This window comes from Lepidochelys kempii, chromosome 8 (genome assembly GCF_965140265.1).
Source record: "Lepidochelys kempii isolate rLepKem1 chromosome 8, rLepKem1.hap2, whole genome shotgun sequence".
Classification (NCBI taxonomy): domain Eukaryota; kingdom Metazoa; phylum Chordata; order Testudines; family Cheloniidae; genus Lepidochelys; species Lepidochelys kempii.
Window position 1 is genome coordinate 64152777 of NC_133263.1, and position 22433 is coordinate 64175209.

At 42.2% G+C, this 22433-nt stretch overlaps 1 protein-coding gene across 6 annotated transcripts in view; it reads left to right on the forward strand.

Moving 5' to 3' along the window:
- The window catches only part of CRB1 (crumbs cell polarity complex component 1), a 159515-nt gene that overhangs the window by 36242 nt on the left and 100840 nt on the right, over positions 1 to 22433 (forward strand). For all 6 annotated transcript variants that reach the window (XM_073356740.1, XM_073356741.1, XM_073356744.1 and 3 more), the window contains exon 2: positions 12602 to 13183. In XM_073356740.1, the coding sequence (XP_073212841.1) occupies positions 12602 to 13183 (582 nt within the window). The remainder of the gene's footprint in view (positions 1 to 12601; positions 13184 to 22433) is intronic.

Below are 22433 nucleotides of genomic sequence, written 5' to 3' on the forward strand. Positions count from 1 at the left end.
GAAGTGCCAGAAGAAAGCAGTGACACTTAGGAGGTTTGTGTTCTTGTGCACTAGCTTGCAAGATACTCCATGAGTTAATGAGCAGCACCCTTTCTCTCATTGTCTCAAGTGCTCCTTAATGGGGAGGGGAAGCTGTGAGGGTGTGTGATGCCAACTTAGTGCCTTTGAACAAACACACCACATTGTGACTTGATAGGTAATCAGTGTGTGGTTGTTTTGTAGGAAAACCTGTCATATTGTCAGTGTGTTTAGTATAATCGGTAGCTGTTGCTGTACGGTGCTCATTGGAGGATGCAGGCTGGGATTGCACAAAGATAAACGGTAGCAACAGAAAACAATGGAAAACAGTAACAGCCTTCATGCTCGGGGAGCAGTGTCACATTAGCATGTGCTTTCAGGGCTCATGGAAGAATAATGAAATGAAGGCACCCATTTAATAGCCAATTCTGTAATTTGAATCACAAATGTCTTTGATCTTCAAGTGTTTCCTAAACAACATTTTCAAATTATAATGCTTTTCAGTAGTTACTGATATACTAATATGCCTTGCATAGTGCTTCTGCTGTAGCAAATATGTTGTTAATTTAGTTTCTTTGTTTCTGCCGATGCAAGTGCATTTGAAAACAAAATTGGCCTTTTCCATGGAAATTGAATGTTTTGAATAACTGACTTTTTTTTTTTTGGTGGTGCTGGTTACTATGGTAATAATCTTGATTCAAGATTTAAACCTGCCTGTGGTTTCTATAACAACATGATAGGATGCTTTGGAAACACAACTGAAGTAAACACATTCAAGAGACCCTTAACCTTAACTCTTTTATGACCAAATGGTTAGCATCTTCCTAGGGCTCACTGGCATGTGCTTGCTTGTTTGACAGAAGCATGTTTAGACCTTCTGAAGTACGGCACTTATTTCCAAAATGAAACTAAGTAAACATTGGGTATTAATTCTAAATTGTGCACAGGCTCTGGACCAAGAAAGTCAGGTCATAGAGAATGGCTGAAGCATGAGGAAGAAGGGATGGCATTTCTTTGGCTCTCATCAGGTGCCTGAGTGCTGATCTGGTCTCCAGAAGAAACGTAGAGTGGCAATGTAATTAAACTATTCATTGTATTAAATGATGGAGCACAGCTGGGAAAGGAGGAATGGGACACAGATAGAAATAGGAGAGAGAGATGGAGAGAACAGTAGTTGTGAGAGCTATATGACTTAGGAGAACTTGAGCGGTACTGAGGGAAGGTAGAGGTTGGACCCCAGACAATGCTAGTGGATGAAGTTGCGTTGGTGGTGCCTTGTATCTCTTGAGGTATTCCCATCCATCAGTACACGTTCCTATGGCTTTATTGGTGTTGTACCTACCCCCTTGGCATGCTTTCCTTCCCCCATGTGTTGATCCAATCATAACATCCGTTCCTTCAAAGTCATGCTAAAGATGTCCGAGACAACTCAATCCCTGTCTCTTTGTTCTCCGTATTATGCTTCTGTGGTCTCATATTCACCAGTGCTTCTTTAAGTGCCACCAGTGCCACCCCAAGGTTTAATGCATATGCACAGCCAGAGCCTTCTAGGGCTGTCTTTTCCAGGGAGTCACAGCATAGTTATGAACCACATGTTTTCACTGGCACATTGCAGATAAACTGAGATATGTCTAGGTATACCAGAGCTAAGCACTCTCCAGTGCAGTGCTAAGCACTTTGAGCAATGCAGATACATCCACTTAAATGCTAATTCTCTCAAAACCTTACTAGGACCAGAGAACTTGATATTTCAGTGACAGGAACTCATACATTTGTGTTATAATCTCAGTGACAGATTTGTTTAAACAAGAAATGAACAACAAATGTTGAAGGATGGTTCTGACTCCAAACCCCAGGGACAGGACTAAGCAGCTACTCAGGAGTTTGTTGTACCAGCACTTCTCTGCTAGCCTTATCTGGTTGTGAAGGAAACCTTCTGAATGTGAACCAATGCCATCTACTTTTGCTAAATCACCTGACAGACTGAGAGGCCAATGGTGCTGTGTTTATCTCAATGCACTGTCACCTCTAAAAGCTAATGAGGACTTTCCACATGTCAACATAGTTAACTATTCTGCTGCTGATCATTTTAGCAAAAAATCCCAACCCATATGGGCAGGGACTGTGGGTTGTACTTGAGTGGAGCAGCACGCAATTTCTCCTACTCAAATATAATCCCTGCTCAACACCACTTGATTAATAATTAAGGAATTAAATAGTTATGACTAAAGGCACTTAAAATTGAAAGTCTCAGCTATCAACTAATAGTCCAGCATGTGTGCTGCAGCAGGACAAAGAACAGTAGTACATGTTAACACTTCAGTGGCAGGTATAAGGCTAAACATTCAAGCCTTTGACAATGTGTTAGGCAACACTAGGGGATGGTGCTCCCCTCAGATGAACCATGTATAGTGATGCACAGCTGGATCTGCTCAATATGAAACAAAAGGTCTGGGCAAGGACAGAATACCAGTCTTCGCTTTGGTCTCCCTTGCCTATGTTAGTGTGTGTGGTTGTTACTTAAATGTGTGTGAGAGAGAGTCACAATAATTTAAACTTCCTGATTTTAATTTAGCAGACAAGTGAAGAACTAGCTATATGTTCAATAAAGGGGAATGTGCAGCCAATTAAGTCCCCTGCCAGGCACCATGCGCTTGTCAGTGCTGATGACTTTAAAATGTATCCAGGATCTAGTTGTCTTCCGCAGGGGAGTTCTTCTCCTAGGAAATATACCAACTGCTTTGAGAAGGTCAGAAAATGTCTGTAGATTACATGAGAGGACCCTACAGCTGTTGGTGCTGAAAGCACCAGTGAAGATCAGGCCCTTCTTTCTCCAAGAAAAAAAAAAAGCAGGCCCTACTGAGGAATCGGTTTGCTAACAACAAGCATCTGAAAGCCATGATGAACTAGTTAGCACAGTCCAGACCTGACAATAGTTCACCTGAATGCGATGAACTAGGCCCTTAGTGACTGAAATTTAGTAAAAACTCCTGCCTCGAGTTACAGTATTTAGCTACCTTATGGAAATGTGTCCAGAAAGAACATTTATTTGGGATTGTGTATATATATCAGAAACAACCCAGCAGAATTCTGCGGGCCAAAGGATGTGTTTTTCTTCTCTGACTACTACCTACACTTGTAGAGCTTTTTAGAGGAAAAAGAAAAGGAAAGAAAAAAAAACTCTTACCTAATCATCTTATCAGTAAATGATTTACATTTATTAAGTGTTGAGATCCTCAATAGAAGGTGCTATAGAAGTGCAAAGTATTATGAAGTGCTGCTATGGTCCAAGCACAAAGACAAGTCTCCTGACCTGGGTTCCAGGCCCAACTCTGCAGCTGACTCAGCCTGCCACTTTGGACAAGTCATTTATTTTCAGCGCCTTTCTGTAAAATAGGGATAACGATACATACCACCTTTCATAAGCACTATGAAATATGGGGATGAAAAGCATTGTATAAACATGTTTTAGTATATTTTAAATGCTAATAGCCCAATCTCAACAGCCTGTCTCCAGCAAACAGTCATTTTAGCAAAACAATGCTAGACACTAGGCAGAACCAGGAGCATAACCAGCCATGGTACTGAGACAGAGAGGTGGAAAACAGTGTGCACTCAGAGCAGCAACTTTTGCCCTGATACCCTAGATTGTCCATATCTATGCCTAAAATTTGCCAAAGTACAAAAACCTAAGGGTCAGGGGGAAACAACTTTGGGAAACTGATTAGTGCATCTATATGCTGGCAAGTCTCTACTCACCTATCATATGGTGACAGGGACCAAAGATAATATTTTTTGCCAGTATATTAAAAAAAATCACCCTGGACAAGGTGGGGCTGTGGAAAGGGCTGAACCCCAGCTTTGCAAAGATTCTGAGACTAACTGGAATCAAAGATGAGATTATACCATATCCACCTTCTTCTCTACAGGCAAAAGTCATTCCCATCTGACTTATTCTGGGAGCTACTAGATAGGAACAGGCCAGGTCACTCTGCAAAGCTGACTAACAGCTGTGTGTCTATTGGGAGTGCAGGTTGCACTGTGCAGTGCACAGCTGGACAAGTGAGTCAGTGCTGGGATTGGAGCCCAGTTGATCAGGGGACAATAGGATCCTGGATTCAGAGTCCTTACCAATATATGCAAAAAGAAAAGGAGTACTTGTGGCACCTTAGAGACTAACCAATTTATTTGAGCATAAGCTTTCGTGAGCTACAGATCACTTCATTGGATGCATACTGTGGAAAGTGTAGAAGATCTTTTTATACACATGAAGCATGAAAAAATACCTCCTCCCACCCCACTCTCCTGCTGGTAATAGCTTATCTAAAGTGATCACTCTCCTTACAATGTGTATGATAATCAAGGTGGGCCATTTCCAGCACAAATCCAGGGTTTAACAAGAACGTTTGCGGGTGGGGGGGTAGGAAAAAACAAGGGGAAATAGGTTATCTTGCATAATGACTTAGCCACTACCAGTCTCTATTCAAGCCTAAGTTAATTGTATCCAATTTGCAAATGAATTCCAATTCAACAGTTTCTCGCTGGAGTCTGGATTTGAAGGTTTTTTGTTGTAATATAGCAACTTTCATGTCTGTAATCGCATGACCAGAGAGATTGAAGTGTTCTCCGACTGGTTTATGAATGTTACAATTCTTGACATCTGATTTGTGTCCATTTATTCTTTTACGTAGAGACTGTCCAGTTTGACCAATGTACATGGCAGAGGGGCATTGCTGGCACATGATGGCATATATCACATTGGTGGATGTGCAGGTGAACGAGCCTCTGATAGTGTGGCTGATGTTATTAGGCCCTGTGATGGTGTCCCCTGAATAGATATGTGGGCACAGTTGGCAACGGACTTTGTTGCAAGGATAGGTTCCTGGTTTAGTGGTTCTGTTGTGTGGTATGTGGTTGCTGGTGAGTATTTGCTTCAGGTTGGGGGGCTGTCTGTAAGCAAGGACTGACCTGTCTCCCAAGATCTGTGAGAGGGATGAGTCATCCTTCAGGATAGGTTGTAGGTCCTTGATGATGCGTTGGAGGGGTTTTAGTTGGGGGCTGAAGGTGACGGCTAGTGGCGTTCTATTATTTTCTTTGTTAGGCCTGTCCTGTAGTAGGTGACTTCTGGGAACTCTTCTGGCTCTGTCAATCTGTTTCTTCAGTTCCGCAGGTGGGTATTGTAGTTGTAAGAATGCTTGATAGAGATCTTGTAGGTGTTTGTCTCTGTCTGAGGGGTTGGAGCAAATGCGGTTGTATCGCAGAGCTTGGCTGTAGATGATGGATCGTGTGGTGTGGTCAGGGTGAAAGCTGGAGGCATGTAGGTAGGAATAGCGGTCAGTAGGTTTCCAGTATAGGGTGGTGTTTATGTGACCATCGTTTATTAGCACTGTAGTGTCCAGGAAGTGGATCTCTTGTGTGGACTGGACCAGGCTGAGGTTGGTGGTGGCATGGTAATTGTTGAAATCATGGTGGAATTCCTCAAGGGCTTCTTTTCCATGGGTCCAGATGATGAAGATGTCATCAATATAGCACAAGTAGAGTAGGGGTGTTAGAACAACGCTTCCTCAGCTCTCGTCCCCTAAGTCAGCCATAAAAATGTTGGCATACTGTGCGGCCATGCGGGTACCCATAGCAGTGCCGCTGATCTGAAGGTATACATTGTCCCCAATGTAAAATAGTTATGGGTAAGGACAAAGTCACAAAGCTCAGCCACCAGGTTAGCCGTGACATTATTGGGGATAGTGTTCTTGACGGCTTGTAGACCACCTTTGTGTGGAATGTTAGTGTAGAGGGCTTCTACATCCATAGTGGCCAGGATGGTGTTATCAGGAAGATCACCAATGGATTGTAGTTTCCTCAGGAAGTCAGTGGTGTCTCGAAGGTAGCTGGGAGTACTGGTAGCGTAGGGCCTGAGGAGGGAGTCTACATAGCCAGACAATCCTGCTGTCAGGGTGCCAATGCCTGAGATGATGGGGCGCCCAGGGTTTCCAGGTTTATGGATCTTGGGTAGTAGATAGAATATCCCAGGTCAGGGTTCCAGGGGTGTGTCTGTGCGGATTTGATCTTGTGCTTTTTCAGGGAGTTTCTTGAGCAAATGCTGTAGTTTCTTTTGGTAACTCTCAGTGGGATCAGAGGGTAATGGCTTGTAGAAACTCGTGTTGGAGAGCTGCTGAGCAGCCTCTTGTTCATATTCCAACCTATTCATGATGACAACAGCACCTCCTTTGTCAGCCTTTTTGATTATGATGTCAGAGTTGTTTCTGAGGCTGTGGATGGCATTGTGTTCCGCACGGCTGAGGTTATGGGGCAGGTGATGCTGCTTTTCCACAATTTGTGTGTGGGGAGGTGGGAGGAGAAAACCTGGATTTGTGCTGGAAATGGCCCAACTTGATTATCATACACATTGTAAGGAGAGTGATCACTTTAGATAAGCTATTACCAGCAGTAGAGTGGGGTGGGAGGAGGTATTTTTTCATGCTTTATGTGTATAAAAAGATCTTCTACACTTTCCACAGTATGCATCCGATGAAGTGAACTGTAGCTCATGAAAGCTTATGCTCAAATAAATTGGTTAGTCTCTAAGGTGCCACAAGTACTCCTTTTCTTTTTGAGAATACAGACTAACACGGCTGTTACTCTGATACCAATATATGAGTATAAAAGGGGATGCTGGGTGAAGGTTAAGGAGGAAACCAGCATGTGGTCTATAAACAAGGTGGATGTATAATTCAACTTACTGGGGGGCAGAGGTTGTTCCCCATTGAGCCTGAAATCATTCATTTGAGGGAGATAAGAGCTGTTAAATAAGACCTGAATAGGATCAGAACTGAGGGAATCATTTATTCTTGTGTCTGTTAATTTTTTATGTTTAAAAACCCCCAAACCCATGAAGCACCTAGCTCTGAATAGGACAGATATTAGAAGAAACTGATCCCTAAAGCAAAAGTATTAAGAGTGACCTAGGAGCACAAATCCCATTGAAAGTCCATGGAACTGTGCCAAGTCACTTCTGAAAATCCCACCCTAGAATCTTCCTCTCTTTGTTATTGTTCTGTTGATTTAACCTTAAAGGGTCAAATTTGGCCCTCAGGTGCACATGGCTGTGCATTCACAGCCTCATAAATAACATTGTCTTGTAACATCACGAGGGTGGATTCTGGCCACTAAAGCAGAAATCTGTAAGAAGAGAGAGCATCATACATTTTTCAGTGTTGATTGGTAATATGCTCTCAATTACACAAGTGCAACCCTGTTAACTTCAGTGGACTTAAACCATCTTATCTGAATGAAGATATGGCCCCTTTATTTCTAAAAAGTCTCTTAAATGTGACTAGTTTCTTCTAACTCCATCTCATTAATGTTACAGACTATTTACACCATTTCTAGTAGTATGGGTGATAACCAGTAGGTGGCGAGCTTTACTGCAAAGAATTTAGTATAGAAACTCAGAGAATCCAATATATTCCATCTTCTATGAAGTGTACTGCCAAGCATTTCACATCAAAATGCCTTAACCATGGGGTAAAAGGTTTGGCGCTAATTTCTCTAGTAATTAGATTAATGTGGTGATGTTTTAAAGAGACTCAGATAATTACTTCATGTGTCAATCAGTCTAAATCTAAAGTGATCAGTGCTTTGTTTGAATTGTTCTAATGTTAAAACATTAATTTTAAGAATCTCTGTCAGAGCAGGTCACTGCTCAAGTGATCTTAATTGGTTGAGAATGCAAAAGGTTCATTCTCTGCAGAGTTTAGTTTGGAACATGTGAAGACACATAAGGTGATCTCTATATAAAGCTGCCAAAATCTAGCTCCCAAGAACATTCAAATGTTTCGTCACTTGCCCTACTCTCCTTTCCTACTATGTTAAACTGAGACATTGTTCTTCTGATAGCTACCATGTAGCACTCAACCTGAGCCATCCTGTACACCCGTGTGCCCTTTCTCCTGGGCATGGGCTACTCACACCATAGGTCACATCCTGCACAGGTAAGTGGGGAGTAAGTAGACCCTTGACCCTATTCTCCCCTACCCAGTATGCACTCACCAGCACACCTGAGCTGGGCAGAGGGGGAGAAGTAACCTGCAACAGGAAGAGGGCTGTGGCATGGAAAATGGTGGGCGTGGGGGGAACCAGGACCATATTGTGACTCAGAGGGTGGGTTTTCAAAAGCACCTAACTCACTTAGGAGCCTTGAGAATTAATGGAATTTGTGCACCTAAGTTGCTTACGGGCTTTCAAAATTCCCACCCTTTGAGTCACAGCCTGGTCCCTGCTGTGCTACTGGGGAAGCATGGCTACATGATGCCCCTTATTCAGAGCAATTGCACGGTGCCAATCTAGCTTGTAGAGAGAGAACATTGCTGTGTGTCAAATTGAAACTGGAAAGGAAAAATAAAGTGTGATTATACAGTCTGGACAAATACACTAGGGGCCAGATCATGGACCACACACTGTGGCAAAGAACCACAAGGAGGGGCATGCAGATCTGTTCTTCCCCAAGGAGAGCTACAGGAAGAAAGATGGTAGCAGTGCAGATGCTACAGCTTGGTAAGAATCCAGATACCTGCCTTCTTAACAGGAGAGGCTACCATCAAGAGACCATAGTGCATAGTTTCTTCCAGGAGCTCCAATCTGCCTATGCTGTTAATGCAAATTCTTGATCCTGGTCGGCAAAGCCATCCGAAGGGCAGGACCCATCCTAAGCAACGACAGCATCTCCATCCAGGACTGCTTTTATGCTCCTTGGGACTATACAAATAAAACCCAAAGCCAAGCACATGAGAGAGAGAAAGTGCCCAGTTCTTTGTGGCCCTAAGGGCCCTTTATGTTGCTCTGACATAAACCAGACAGAAGCGTGCCCCTGAGAATCTCCCCAGCTGAGCTGTTGACCTACCCCTCTTGTAGCCTGTATAGTCATAGCTAGATACAATTGCTAATTACTTAAACAGCCTAATTTCTTCAGATATATCCTAATCATACAATTTCAATTAATGTAACTATATAAACAGTTTGAAGAATGCATTATTGTGTTATTAAGATCATATGGTCCTAAGAAGTGCCTACATAGATGCTAGTTTTCTTAAAGAACCCAGCTTCATTAATTCTAACAAACTAATTAACAGATTTATTTGTAAATCTCAGATAATGAATTCTATACTCAAGTAAGTTTGGGAGGATCTGCTTCCCTCCTTGCCCCTCCATGTTCATAACTGGGAGGCTGAAATCATTCTATAAGTGCAAAAGTCAACCTTAACTATGGTGTCACAACCAGGGCCTCCATAAAAAATTCCTTCCCATCCCAGATTCTATTCACAGACTGATTAAAACTCCCTAGTTTTTTATTAGTAAAATTTAGTTCAAACTCCTATAGATAATTCAGGGCTGGGGCGGGGGGAGGGAAGCTCCTACTCTTTTTTCCATAATCCTCGTAAATGGGGAAGTAAAAGATTTGGTTTTCATGATATTCTGGGAGACAGTGGGAGGGGAGGAATAGGTGGCTAGAAAAAAAAACAGTTTAAGAAGCAAAACCAACTCTTTTCAGGTCTTATTTATACATCATAATAAAGAAACAAAAAGGCATAAAACACATTTTTTCATTTGCAGGATACCTTAAAGGCCACTACTGGTTTGGGTCAAATCATGGAATCATTGTTAATATGGTATATAATATTCACACACAGGCTTCTTGTTTCATCAGGCAATAATTAGGCCTTTGAGTCAAAAAATATATCCATCCCTGCGTATGTGGGACCCATCCTCCAAATTAGTATATTTTATTTTCACATATACCCAGAGCTCCTCTGCACATCTCATAAAGAGGAAGCCACATGATGAGGCACAGCTCACCTCTCTGATGTCCAGATGTGTCACTCTGCCACAGTTCCTACTATAGGCATGCTTTCCTGGTAAGATGATCTGAGGCTTTGTCCCTCTGGCCCCAGAAAAAGTCCTCTCCTTGCAGGACAAAACCAGGGAGTCCAAACTAAATAAGTCCTCCTGTATCCTCCCTCAAACAACAAAAAAACCAAACCAAAATACTGTATAAGCCCTTTTGTCCTCTGTGACTGGCCTCATTGGTCTTTTTTTCTCCCCAGATTTGTTCTCCTACGCCTTCCATCTCAGTGAAGAGGTTCCCCAAGTCTCTTGTATTACAGGCTGACCACTGTTCCATTGCCTTCCTAGGCTAAAAAGTTTATCATCTACAGAGCTCTGTAGATAGTCGACCTCCTGTCAGTGGCAGATTTCTCTCTCTCTCTCTCTGGACTGATTGTGTCATTATATCAGCTCACACTTTCCAGGTGCGACAGCTGAGGTGTCAGAGAACCTCAGCTCTCCTTTTCCCTCAGTTCCAGTCTAGGGACCCTGAGAGTGAAGTGGCCATCTCATTCACTAACACCCCACCCTGCCTCACTTCCCCCAAGCCACTTCCTACACTGCCAATCCCTTCCTTGGGCCTTCATAGCCAGTTCCCTCACAGGCTCTGTTCTTGGCTCCCTTTCTACAAGGAACTCCCCTGGCTCTTGGTGCGTGTCCCCAGTCTGCCATTATTCTACCCCAGGAATCTCTCAGCAGTGAACTAACTATCACTGATCTGTCTCCACAGCCCAGTTATTGATGAGCCTCCCAGCTCATTGCTTCTCCTACCAATACCATCTGCCCCACCCCGAGAGCAGGCTGCCTTTTACATATCCTAGCTGGCCTGCCTCTCAGTCACCTGCTCTCTGGACTGCCAGTCCCAAGACCCAGGAATAAATTAGAGACAGATGATAGCTGAGCCTGAATTCCCTTTAAAGGGACAGCTCACCCACATACAAGGAACAGCATATTATTAAATAGAACATTCCACCATTCGTTATCAAGCAGCTACAATACAACAAATGTATACTGCCTACTTCTAAAACAGGGCTCCAGAACAGAAACTGAAAGGGGGGAAAAAAACATAATATGATGCAGTCAGACCAGGACTGCAACACAGATAGTTTAATATAATATGCATTCTCCAACACACATGCACCTCTTTTGTCTCTTGACTGAAGGGTCCATTCAGCTTTATTTAGTAGCTTCTCAGCCATGGTGTGACAGCATCTTTTTTTCGACGTATGAATACGGATTTTCCCCCTCCAGTAGTATACTTTTTGTTTATTTAAACAGCTTTACTCCTTTTATTCTGACTCCAGAATGCTGCACAGTTCCAGGAGCACTATATTGTCATCACTGAAGAAATTCCGTGCTACTCAAATGTTCACTAGACATGACAGTATTTGTTCATAGCATGATGGCAATTGGTTACAAAAAAAGTTGCATTGGATAAAATTGTAATCCTAATATTCTAGTAACAGTTTAAATATTATACATGTGTTAAGCTTTTAACATTATTTCTACATCTTCTGTTTTATTTCATGGGCTGTGTCAATAACTAAACCACCCCTCCTCCTCATTTCCACTCATTGGTCGTGACTGGATGTGACATTTGATCCATTATTGTCTAAAGTCTATGTTAGGATTGCCTACTGGCTTAGTAGGAGGCAGAGAATTGCTTCCTCAGGCCCCAAGTCAGCAGTCCATCCCTGTTCAACAAAGCACCTAGGGACAGGCTTACGTGCTTTGCTGGTTAGGGATGAACTTAAACATGTGCTTAAATGTTTTGCTGATCTGGGGCCAGGGGTAACAGACATCCTGCAGCAACAGGATCATCTCTGTTGACATCTCTCCAATGATCCTCTCAGACCTTACAAACTAAGCTGTGGGTGAGTCAGGTCAGACCTGAATGAGAGAACTCTAAGGTGCTCTAGGAAATGGTGCTGATGATTCCCTAGGTGGTATGCTTTCCTCTGGATTGGTCTTGAAGTAATGCCCTGTGATGATAGGGTCAATGAGCTGTTTCATTTTGGAAGAGAGAGGTCTTCTAAGTCCTGACTATTAATGAGCAAGAAAGATCACATAGCATTCTGTAAGAAGACAGTATTAACCCAGGTAATTCAGCTAAATTTCTGTTTACGTAAATTCCTTGTGCTGTTTCAGTTGGATAAATTATTCTTCACTTGTTGCCCTGAACTGATGCTGTGCTCAGTTAAATAATTGCCATGTCTCCTTTCTCCCCCACAAGTGGCTGCATCCACTTGGTCCGACCCAGTATGGCTGTTCTTATGAAAGATGCTGTATACATGTAAGACTTTATTATCCCTCTCAAAAAAATCAATTTAGGATCCAGTGTTCCACATCATATGCATTCCAAACCACTGGCTGACTGTACTAATGTTCAGTGATGGTTGGGTCACCATTTTGTTATTGGTATTAGGCGGTGAGTTTGCAAATCTTGCCGCTGCTGACAGTGGTCTCTGGAAGGGATGGGTAATAGGAAATTACACTCTGTTCAGGCTGTGGTACTGGTTTTTTCGTTTTTGTTTGTTTTGTATTAAAGAATTCATTGCCACCACCTCCCCCAACTCCATTTTCTTTTCAACAGTGAGAATTACAAGAGAGAGGTGGAGTTTAAAACAACATTATACTAAGATTTGTAGTTCTTTCTTATTTAAACTGCTCTGGAAGTTTCTCAGTAATTTTTGTGTTTCCTTCCTAGAGTCACTTAGCATAAGAAATGATTCCAGGTGCCTGTCAAACTCTTGCCAAAAGAACTCTACATGTGATGCTGCTGCTAAGGACGATTCCTGCCGCTGTGCGGACACAGTTGATATTTTGGGGGAAGACTGCAATAAAACGGATGATCCTTGCTCCTCAAACCCTTGTCTTCAAAATGCTACCTGTTTAAGCACTGCAGGAAACCTCAGCTTTACTTGTGAATGCCCCACTGGGTACAATGGGACTACCTGTGAAACAGCCATCAGCCTCTGTGACACAAACCCTTGTAGACATGGAGGCACTTGTCAGAATGGCTTGGCTAGCCCGACCTGTGTTTGTAGTGCAGGATACACGGGCATGCTGTGCGAGACTTACTTCAATGTGTGCATTTCAAATCCATGCCACAATGGAGCATTGTGCAGGGAAGGAATTGACGGGTACTCCTGCTACTGTGTCCCAGGCTACCAAGGCAAGCACTGTGACCTGGAAGTGAATGAATGTGATTCAGATCCCTGCTTGAATGGGGCTACGTGCCTGAACCAGATAGGCAAGTATGACTGCATCTGCCCAGCTGAGTACATGGGTAAGCTCTATTAAAGAGATCTTTTTTCATTTTGACATGCAGAGCAACTTTATGTTCCAAGCTATCTTTCTCACTGTTTATTTACTCATATTTTCATAACAAAGTTAGATCAAGTTCTCTGCTGAGTGCTGCTACTTTTTGGGTTATCACATCAGTTTTAGAGATGGAAGGATTCAGGAAGTTTCACATTACACAAAATCTACAGAACATTTGACAGAGATCAACCTACTTCACAGACTTGGAATAACTTTCCTCTTAAAGCAACCTTCTTAAACTGGATGTGCTCAGAATGCTATACCATGTGTTTTGCTAATCAAATAAAATCAGGTGTATTAGATCTTCAGGCATAGAATGTTTCAAAACTTCAGACTGAGATCCCCTGGACTGGATTTATCTGCCAAGCTCTTTGGCCTTTGCATTTGCTTTTCAGGATCCCTTTCTTCTGCCTTCTGCCTTCACAGCCCCTTCTCTCTCACTTTCTCCTCTGCTGAGAGTTGGGGGTTTTCCGGACTTTTTTCAAATGCTTGATTCAAACTTTCTTTCTTTCCCTCTCTCCATACCCTTGCTCCTTCTTTCTTTCCATCTTTCTCCTTCTCCACTTTTTTGGACCTCCATGTCCACTTGATTTTTCAGTCGATCACTCTCACCTACTGCACTGTACATGACTTTACCCTTCATATTGTTTACTTCTAGTTTCTTTCTGTGGTCTCTCCTAGTCTATGCAACATACTGATAGCATATACTCGATCCAGTAGTTTCCTCTACCACTCATTTTCCTGCACCACTTCTCAGCCAGCACCTGCAACCAGTTATGTGGCTGGCTCCCCAGTCAAACACCCTTCCTCAAAACCATGGGAAAAGATTCTGAATGGAACACAAAGCTCAGAAAGTTCCCTCCAGCATGGAAACTGGGAACAGTAGTTTAGTGGGTCCAATGTATTCTAAAATGCATTTTTCACCCTCCTCTCATAAGTAGTCAGGTTGATCCTTTAAGTGATGCAGACATTTTATATTTAGAAAGTGCACTTCAGAAGCATGGACATTTGTCCAATGGTCATTAGCATTATGTTCGCCGTGCAAGAGACCTAGATTCATTACCCATATCCAGTTCCTAATTCTTCAAGCTGCTAGTGGTTAAGAGTGTTCGAGAGGCAGCTTACTCCGCCTTTGCTGGCACCTTGCATCTCTGAGTTAAGACTATTAACAATGGGCCCTCTTGATCAGATTTTGCCCTGGTGTCATAGCACCTAAGTGTGGGTTAAAAGCCTTAGAAAGATGATAGATGATTACAAAGGTTTAAGAGGAAGATCACTGTGATAAAGCATCAGGCTAGAGGAAGTTCTCTCTGTAGGACTAGGGGAAAATGTCTTTTACCTTTGAAGAAAAATAGATATTTAGAGCCAAACTTTCATCCTTCCACTTTGAACCTATGAAACAAAATTGTGCATTCATAGTGTCTACAAAACTCACGTTCTTTGCACATTCAGTGGCTGCACACACTTTTTTTTGTACTTGCCATTTAGCTCCAGTGCCTGAAAAAATTGGCTTTATTGTTAAGGTTATTGAAAAACTAAAATCAATGAACTCCCTCATTATCTAATTGGATTTCATTTGACATCTTAAAGACTACATGGAGTTAGATAACAAAGCCACAAGAAAAAAACAAAACACCACTGTTGGGTTCCAGCACAGCATTTTGAAAATCAAGTGATTTTTTTTTTCTTGCTTATCATGTAATTCACTCTATGGGGAAGCACTTTCATGGTTCCAGGTCATTGCTTTAGTCGGCATTCTGATTTTGTGTAATAAACAGTCTCACAGAATGCAGAGCTCTGTTCTTGGACGGCATAGGGGGAGGGTTAGCACTACCAAGCTTTAAAAAAAAAAAGCAGCCAGCGAGATTAAGTGGCTGATCTGTAGTGAGGCAAGGGGAGAAAAAAAAAGGAAAAAAAGCACTAGACAGTATAAAAAATTATAGCAGTTGCTTCAAGCGATTCAAATGAATAAGAACTAAAAGATGTGGTTTAAAACCCCATCCAAAAACTCCACCAGGGAGTGGAAGTCAGAAGGTAAAAGCAGATTTCTATTGCTGACATAGAATTCATTTGGAAGCCAGCCCTCAGTTAATATCCTTCATGTGCACAGAGAATGTTATTTAAAGGAAGCTTGTTGCCTTCCTGCCACCCTGCTGCTATCAGTGGGTGTCTCAGCCCAGGCCAAGGGATGAGAAAACTACAGAACTAGGGGAAAGCCAAAGAGGAGAAAGAAGGAAAAAACCTATTAGCAAGAAGCATGGCTATTCTGAAATGATCAGACTTGACCCGGACCTCCTGATGTACTCAGGAAGCTGTATTTGTTTAACCTGTGCTGTTAGCTCGATCCAGGGCTGGATCTACAGCACAGGAGATCTGCTTGAAGGAAAGAAGATTGTCTCTATAGAGAGAAAGGGAGGGAAAACATAAGAAAGAAAAAAGGAGAGAAATGAAGAATTAGAGCAACACAGATTGTTGGAGGAAGCTCACTCTGCTGGAGTCGCTCTTTTTATCTCAGAGCTCTGCTGTTTCCCAGGCTGAGTCTCTCTGCTCTTCCCAAAATCAGGGACTATCATTCTGATGGAATGTCTACACTGCAATTAAAAACTTGCGAGTGGCCTGTGCCAGCTGGATCAGGCTCACAGGGTTCAGGTTAAGGGGCTGTTTAAATGTGGTGTAGGCATTCAGGCTCAGGCTGCATCCCAGCACTGGGACCCTCACCCCCTCCTGCCCCCCCCCACAATCAGAACACTAAAATTAAAAGAGTTAATAGGTGGAGGAAAGAGGTGGAAGCTAAGGAAGGAAAAGAGGTCTTGTATACAAAGCAGAAGAAATTGCACCGTTCTGATGTACGGCTCAGGCATGACTTCCAGCAGTAGTGAGGCTAATAACAATAATTCTATAAAGGAGTAGTTGGCTGTTCCTTCAGCAGTAAAATGCCAGCTTTAAAGCCCACTTAACCAAATGATTTATCAGAAGCCATTTTTGTTATTTTCTGCACCTTGCTGTGAGTTGTGTTAAATGCATAAGCCAGAGGGATTATTGGATGAAAGCCCTGAGGTGTCCCCACTGGTAATAAAAATCCTCATTTACTCTGTCAGAGGATCTTGCCAACTGTTATTATCCTGGCCTGACACCATGAATCACAGTGGGAAGTCATCCAACCTCATCTCATTTCCCTAGGATGTTAAAGAGGTTATAACTTTTGATACATAGGTGGAGATTGCACAGTAAATCTACAGCGGTAATGTTAACCAAATGCTTGAGTTACTGGCTTTAGTTGCTACCAGTTTCATGGGCTATCACTGCTACTTTGTGTGATTGGTATGTTGCATGCAATTCCTAAAATAGCTGAGAAATTTCTCACATAATTCTTACACAAATGGGAGAGGTTAGAATGTCTAAAGAGCTGAAGAATGGAAAATGTAGCATGAAATCTCTATTTTACTATGATAATGCACTGCATGTGTGAAATTATGTACAAGACGTGTCATACAGCTGTTAAATAATAAAGCTCAATTGGTTTGCCAAACCTTTGCTGGATATGCTGGCAAAATGTAATATTTCTCCATTGTACTAATTACACTTTCATTTCACTTAAGCAAACAGAGCATGGTATAAGAGCCTGCTTCTTGCTGATAGCCAATCACATTTATTATCTAACTGGACACAGTTGAAACCATTGCCAGTAGGTGAACATTTAAGTGTAAATGATCAAATATGTATACTGTGGTTCCAAAAATAAATCCTATTCAGAGACAACAGAAAAGGCCATTTTGATTGCACTTGGCAACAGATCAAATAGATCTAATAGGCCAAATTCATCCTAGGTGCAATTCCATTTAGTACAGTAGAATTATACTTGAGTTGAATTCAGCACAATGTGAGGATATTATTGCATGCCCAAAACTAAGTCCTCACCCTGCCTTTTTGCACTGATGTAATATTTCCAGCAGTAGTGAACATGCCACGCTGGTATTTAGGGTAGCTTTATAAAACTCCATCCTCCTTCCCTGTTGTGTCAGAGCATTGCAATTATGATGCACTAAATTATCCACTTGTAATGATGTGTGATTGCACACATGTATTGACACTATGATTGCTAGGATATATGGGCAGTATGGATAATGACCTACTGCTCCAAAGACATAGAACTCCTCTGTTTGAGCTAAGAGTTTTCTTTTAATTTTCAGTCGTTCAAGAGGTAGGATCCACTTTTCAAGCCAGTCACTAGAAGGTAAGATACTGACACAGAGAGATATGCTACAGGAGCGCTGATATAGTCCATCCAGCACAGGGTAGTTGTACTCCCCCATACAAATCAGTTTATAATGTTTGCCCATTCTTTCACTCCTGCCATGCTTGGGCAAAATGTAATTTGAAGGCCAAAGTTTCCAAGTGACTGAATTAGTTCCAGAGGTGCTGAGAACCCATATAGCTCCCACTGAGGTCAGAACGGGAGACAGGAGCACTCATCACCTCTAAAAAATCAGCTCACTTATGTGCTTAAATAGGGACTTAGGTGCCTAACTCTGAGCACCCACCTGTGATGCTTTACAAATCTCCACTAAACATTTATCATCTTCTCCTGAGCTCCCTCTCTCTGACTGGGGCTGTGCATGCAGGTGAATATTTGTGTTCATTTTTGTAATTAGCCAAGAACAGAATGAATAATGGACCTGATTCTGCAGAGCACTTATGCATGTGATTAACTTAAAACATGTTTCAGAGTAACAGCCGTGTTAGTCTGTATTCGCAAAAAGAAAATGAGTACTTGTGGCACCTTAGAGACTAACCAATTTATTTGAGCATGAGCTTTCGTGAGCTACAGCTCACTTCATCGGATGCATGCCGTGGAAACTGCAGCAGACTTTATTTATACACAGAGAATATGAAAAAATACCTCCTCCCACCCCACTGTCCTGCTGGTAATAGCTTATCTAAAGTGATCATCAGGTGGGCCATTAAAACACGTGAGCCGTCCCAATGATTTCAATTCAGACTACTCAAGTGCGCTGAAGTTAAGCACAGGGTTAAATGTTTTGCTGGATCAAAGGCTAAATGTCTTTTCTTTTATGGATTAGGCCTGTATATTATGAATAGAGGTTTCTGTTGCTGCGGTTTTATTTTAATTGCCTTTTTACCGTATTTAGGGCAGCATTACAGTTAAACACAGGTACACACCTTTCTTTTCTTGTGCTTAAAATGTCATGCTTCTGGATGTCAGCCCCACAATGTATATCATATCATGTTGGGTAGATACATTGAAGCGGGAGAGGAGTTTCCTTTTGAAGCACCTGGACACTGGAGTTGATGGACCAAAGGCATGACCCAATGTAGCAAATCCAATGTTTTTGTTGTAATAATCAGGCATTCTCTGGCCTGTAATTTTAAATCTGGTTGAAGTGAGACTGTTGCACTAGTTTCATTTTGTCACATGGTTTCCAGTGTTTGGAGCAATCTCTTAATGAACTCTGGCAGATTTATGATCACTAGACATAGTTCTGGAAACACATTTTTACAAGTTCAATTATTCATAGGGCAGCAACCATGGAGGAGTTCCTTGCTGTATCTGGTGAAATATACATTACCACAAAACCTTAGGAGATCATTCCAGTTGTAGGACCTAATACCACACTCCTCAGATACACAAAACTCCCTCTGAAATCAGTGGTTAATTGAAGCAATGAAGCCTCAGAATATTGTTGTTTTGCATACATTGAAGACATGACCTATTATATTTTTAGAAAATATACTTCAATAACCTCTGATAATAATCCTAGTTATTTTATGTGCCAGTATGTTTTTAAAGAACATTTTAAACCACCAGTGTTAGCATTTACTACAACTGTATCGAAAGATCCCATTTTCAAGGTTTATTCTGATTTATTGTGATATCTCCGGCTCTAATACAGAATTTTACAAATGTGCTGCATTTGTTGTTGGCCAAATTAAGTCAGTGACCAAGTCATACAGAGTTTAACACTAGCAGCCTAAAGGTTTGGGGAAAATACTCTTAATCAAAGTGTACATATCACTCAGTGTATCATATACACTATCTGTAAATTCATAGTTATTTTAAAACTGAAAATTATTTACAGCCAATTGAGAACCTCTCATTTTATTTTATTTTATTTTATTAAATGAGTACCTATCCATTGTGCTAGGTTTTGTACAGATATTACAAAACATATATTTTGTATCTATGGATAAACAGTATCAACAGGTTGTTTTCAGTTACCCCAGTATAAAATTGGAGTAACTCCAAAGAGTTTTAACCTGGATACATGTGGAGTGATTGACAGCATAATTCGGCCAGATACATCTATGTAGGCAATTTTAATTGTTAAATGATACTTTATATGGAAACTAAAAGTATATATTTCTACTCTGCAAAGTAACTGTAAAAATGCCAGCCTTCCTACCCTGTGAATTTTCAGGCATAGCTCCTTACTTTAATGAAGAAAAAAATAATAATTTTTTATTGCTATTAATACTGCAGTAACAACACAGCTACAGGAGAATAACCTGGATGCCATGTATCATCATCAGCATTATTAAACGAGTAAATATGATATAAGGTAATTGATTCAAACATGGAACCCCACAATGCTATTTCTGTAGGGCAACCTTTCAGATTATAACTGTGCTTTAAAAATATATTATGGCCTACTACCTGGGAAATTTTCATTTATGAACCAACAAAGTATTTTTAGTGCAAAAATAGTCCAATAATATAAAAACAATAATAGGTATTTTCTTAAGTGTATGAAAATTCTCTGGATCAAATGTTCAGAAATGGTCTCTAAAATTACAATCCACCATTTCTGATTCCAAGGTTTTCATTCTCAAATTGGGTAGTTTCACATAATCACGCAATGTGCATCTGCAAATACAGTTTGCCCTTGCAATACTGAGTTTTGCATATGCAAGTGCTGGGAAATCAAATTTTCATGTTTAATTTTAGAGGTTTATAAATATTTGCTTCTAAATTGGAAGTCTGAGCATTGATTGAATACGAGTTAGAAGGAAAAATGTATCACAAAAAACATGATAGATTTAACCCAAGGTACATTATGTTGTGTCTGAATGTAACATCGTGGTACCCACCTCTTGCAAATGCCCCCTTCTGGTTGGGTGTGTCTTCCGTCTTTAAACTGTCCCAGCCCTAGTATTGAGCTATCCCTGGAGGCAATGGTTTTATTCTCTCTGGGCCCTTCTGATCCCAGCTCTCCAGCTAGGCCTCTTAACAGTTCAGATCCCCTTCTGGAGGTTTATCACTCACCAATTGTCAGCCACTTCCCCAGTGGCTTCTGGGGGGTACCCAGGCCTGCCCACTACTCTGGGTGCCAGCCCAGGGACCCTAAGAATAGCAGCCATCCAGGGCCATGTCCTTTTAACTAACCTGCTTTCAGCTCCCTGGGCCACTTCCCCATGGCCCCAGCCTTTGCCAATGCTTCACCCTTACCTCAAGGCACTTCTATGTTCAGGCCCAGCAGCCAACCAAGAGCTCTTTCTTACTGCTCTGGTCCCTGCCAGCACTGAGCTGTCCATGGTGCTGCAGTTCCCTTTGGCCAGCCAGGAACACAAACTACACTCCTTTGGCTCCAGCAAGGAACTGACCCTGGTTTTCACTGCGGCTCCCTTTATACTAGCCTGCAACCCTCTTATTGGCTAGCCCCTTATAGCATCCCCTGCTGATTGGCTGCTTCCTGTGCAGTCCTTCTAGGCCTCTTAGAGGGCTTAGCTCCACTGCTCCTTTCCTGGGACAGGTGTAAAAGGACCCTTAGGCCTCCAGCACCAGTAGCTCCACCCCACCACAATGAATAAAACCCTTATTAAATGTCAGATGTTGACTATAAATACTGATGGAAGAATAGAACATCTTGTACACCCTGCCTTATACAATTTAGGAAACTGTATAAATAATAATCATCATTATCATCATCTGTGGAAAAGTGAGCTTTTATGCCTTCCTGTAGTTTGCAGAGCAGGGGCTCCATTTAAGTCAATGTGTGATAGGAATGCAAGATTGGGTACATTAATATTTAATGCAGAGACTAAGGCTATGTCTACCCTGCAGAGTTTTGTCACAAAAGTTATACTGCTTTAATTAAACCACTGTTGCATGTCCACACTATGCTCCTTGTGTCAGCAGAGTGCATCCACACTAGAAGCTCTTGCATCAACACTGAGAGCAGTGCACTGTGGGTAGCTATCCCACTGGCTGCAGGGTGCTTTGGGAAGGGTTTGCAATGCCTCATGGGGCAGGTACAGTGTCACATGATGCAGGTTTCTCAATCCCATCATTCCATGGGCATCCTACTAGATTGCCAGCTGCTTTTCAACTAAAGTGTGTGTGTGGGGAGAGTGTGTGACAGAGAGTGTGAGTGTGGGGGGAGGGGAGAGACAGAGTGTATGTTGGGGGAGAGTGAGAGAGTGGTGGAAATGAGAGAGACAAAGCATGTCTTGGGGGAGTGTGTATGTTGGGGGAGAGTGAGTGTGTCAGCATGCTGTCTCTAAGTTCAGACAGCTGCCGGAAACAACTAGTCGTGAGGCAGGGGAAGGGGGACACCCCCGACATCAGCCCCCACCTCCCTCTCTGGCGCTGCACAGCAGTCTCTTTCTCTCTCTCTCTCTTTCACACACACACAAACACCACACATCTGCCCCTCCCAGCAGCTGTGTTTCTAGTGCAAAGGAGAACAGGAGGATTCCACATTAATGATTTGCTCTTTGTTGCAGGAGCTGAGAGGCAAGCTCAGCTGCCAGAACTTCCCAGAGCTTTGAAAGGGGAAGGGTGCATGCCTGCAGGGCAGCTGAGTTCAAAACAGTGAGCAGAGCAGTCACACCAGGCATTGTGGGATACTAGGGGAGGCCAGTTATGGTGATATAATGAACAGCAGCATCTACACTGACACTTTGTCGCTTTAAGTTTGCCACAGAAAGCTTTATGCCTCTCGTCAAGGTGGTTTTATTTTGTTGCTGAAACGGAAGAGTTTTGTCGCCAAAAGTGGCATTGCACTGTATCCACCTCCACTGTTTCATTGCCAAAAGCTGCCTTTTGGTGACAAAACTCTGCAGTGTAGACAAGGCCTAAATGGTGCTGATGCTATGTATTTCACTGATTCTTTTGGCAGAGCTGGGCATGAGTCTGGAACGAAACTTCCCCAAGGTTCGGGTATGTTCAGATCTGGAATTTTGTATGTTCTACAACC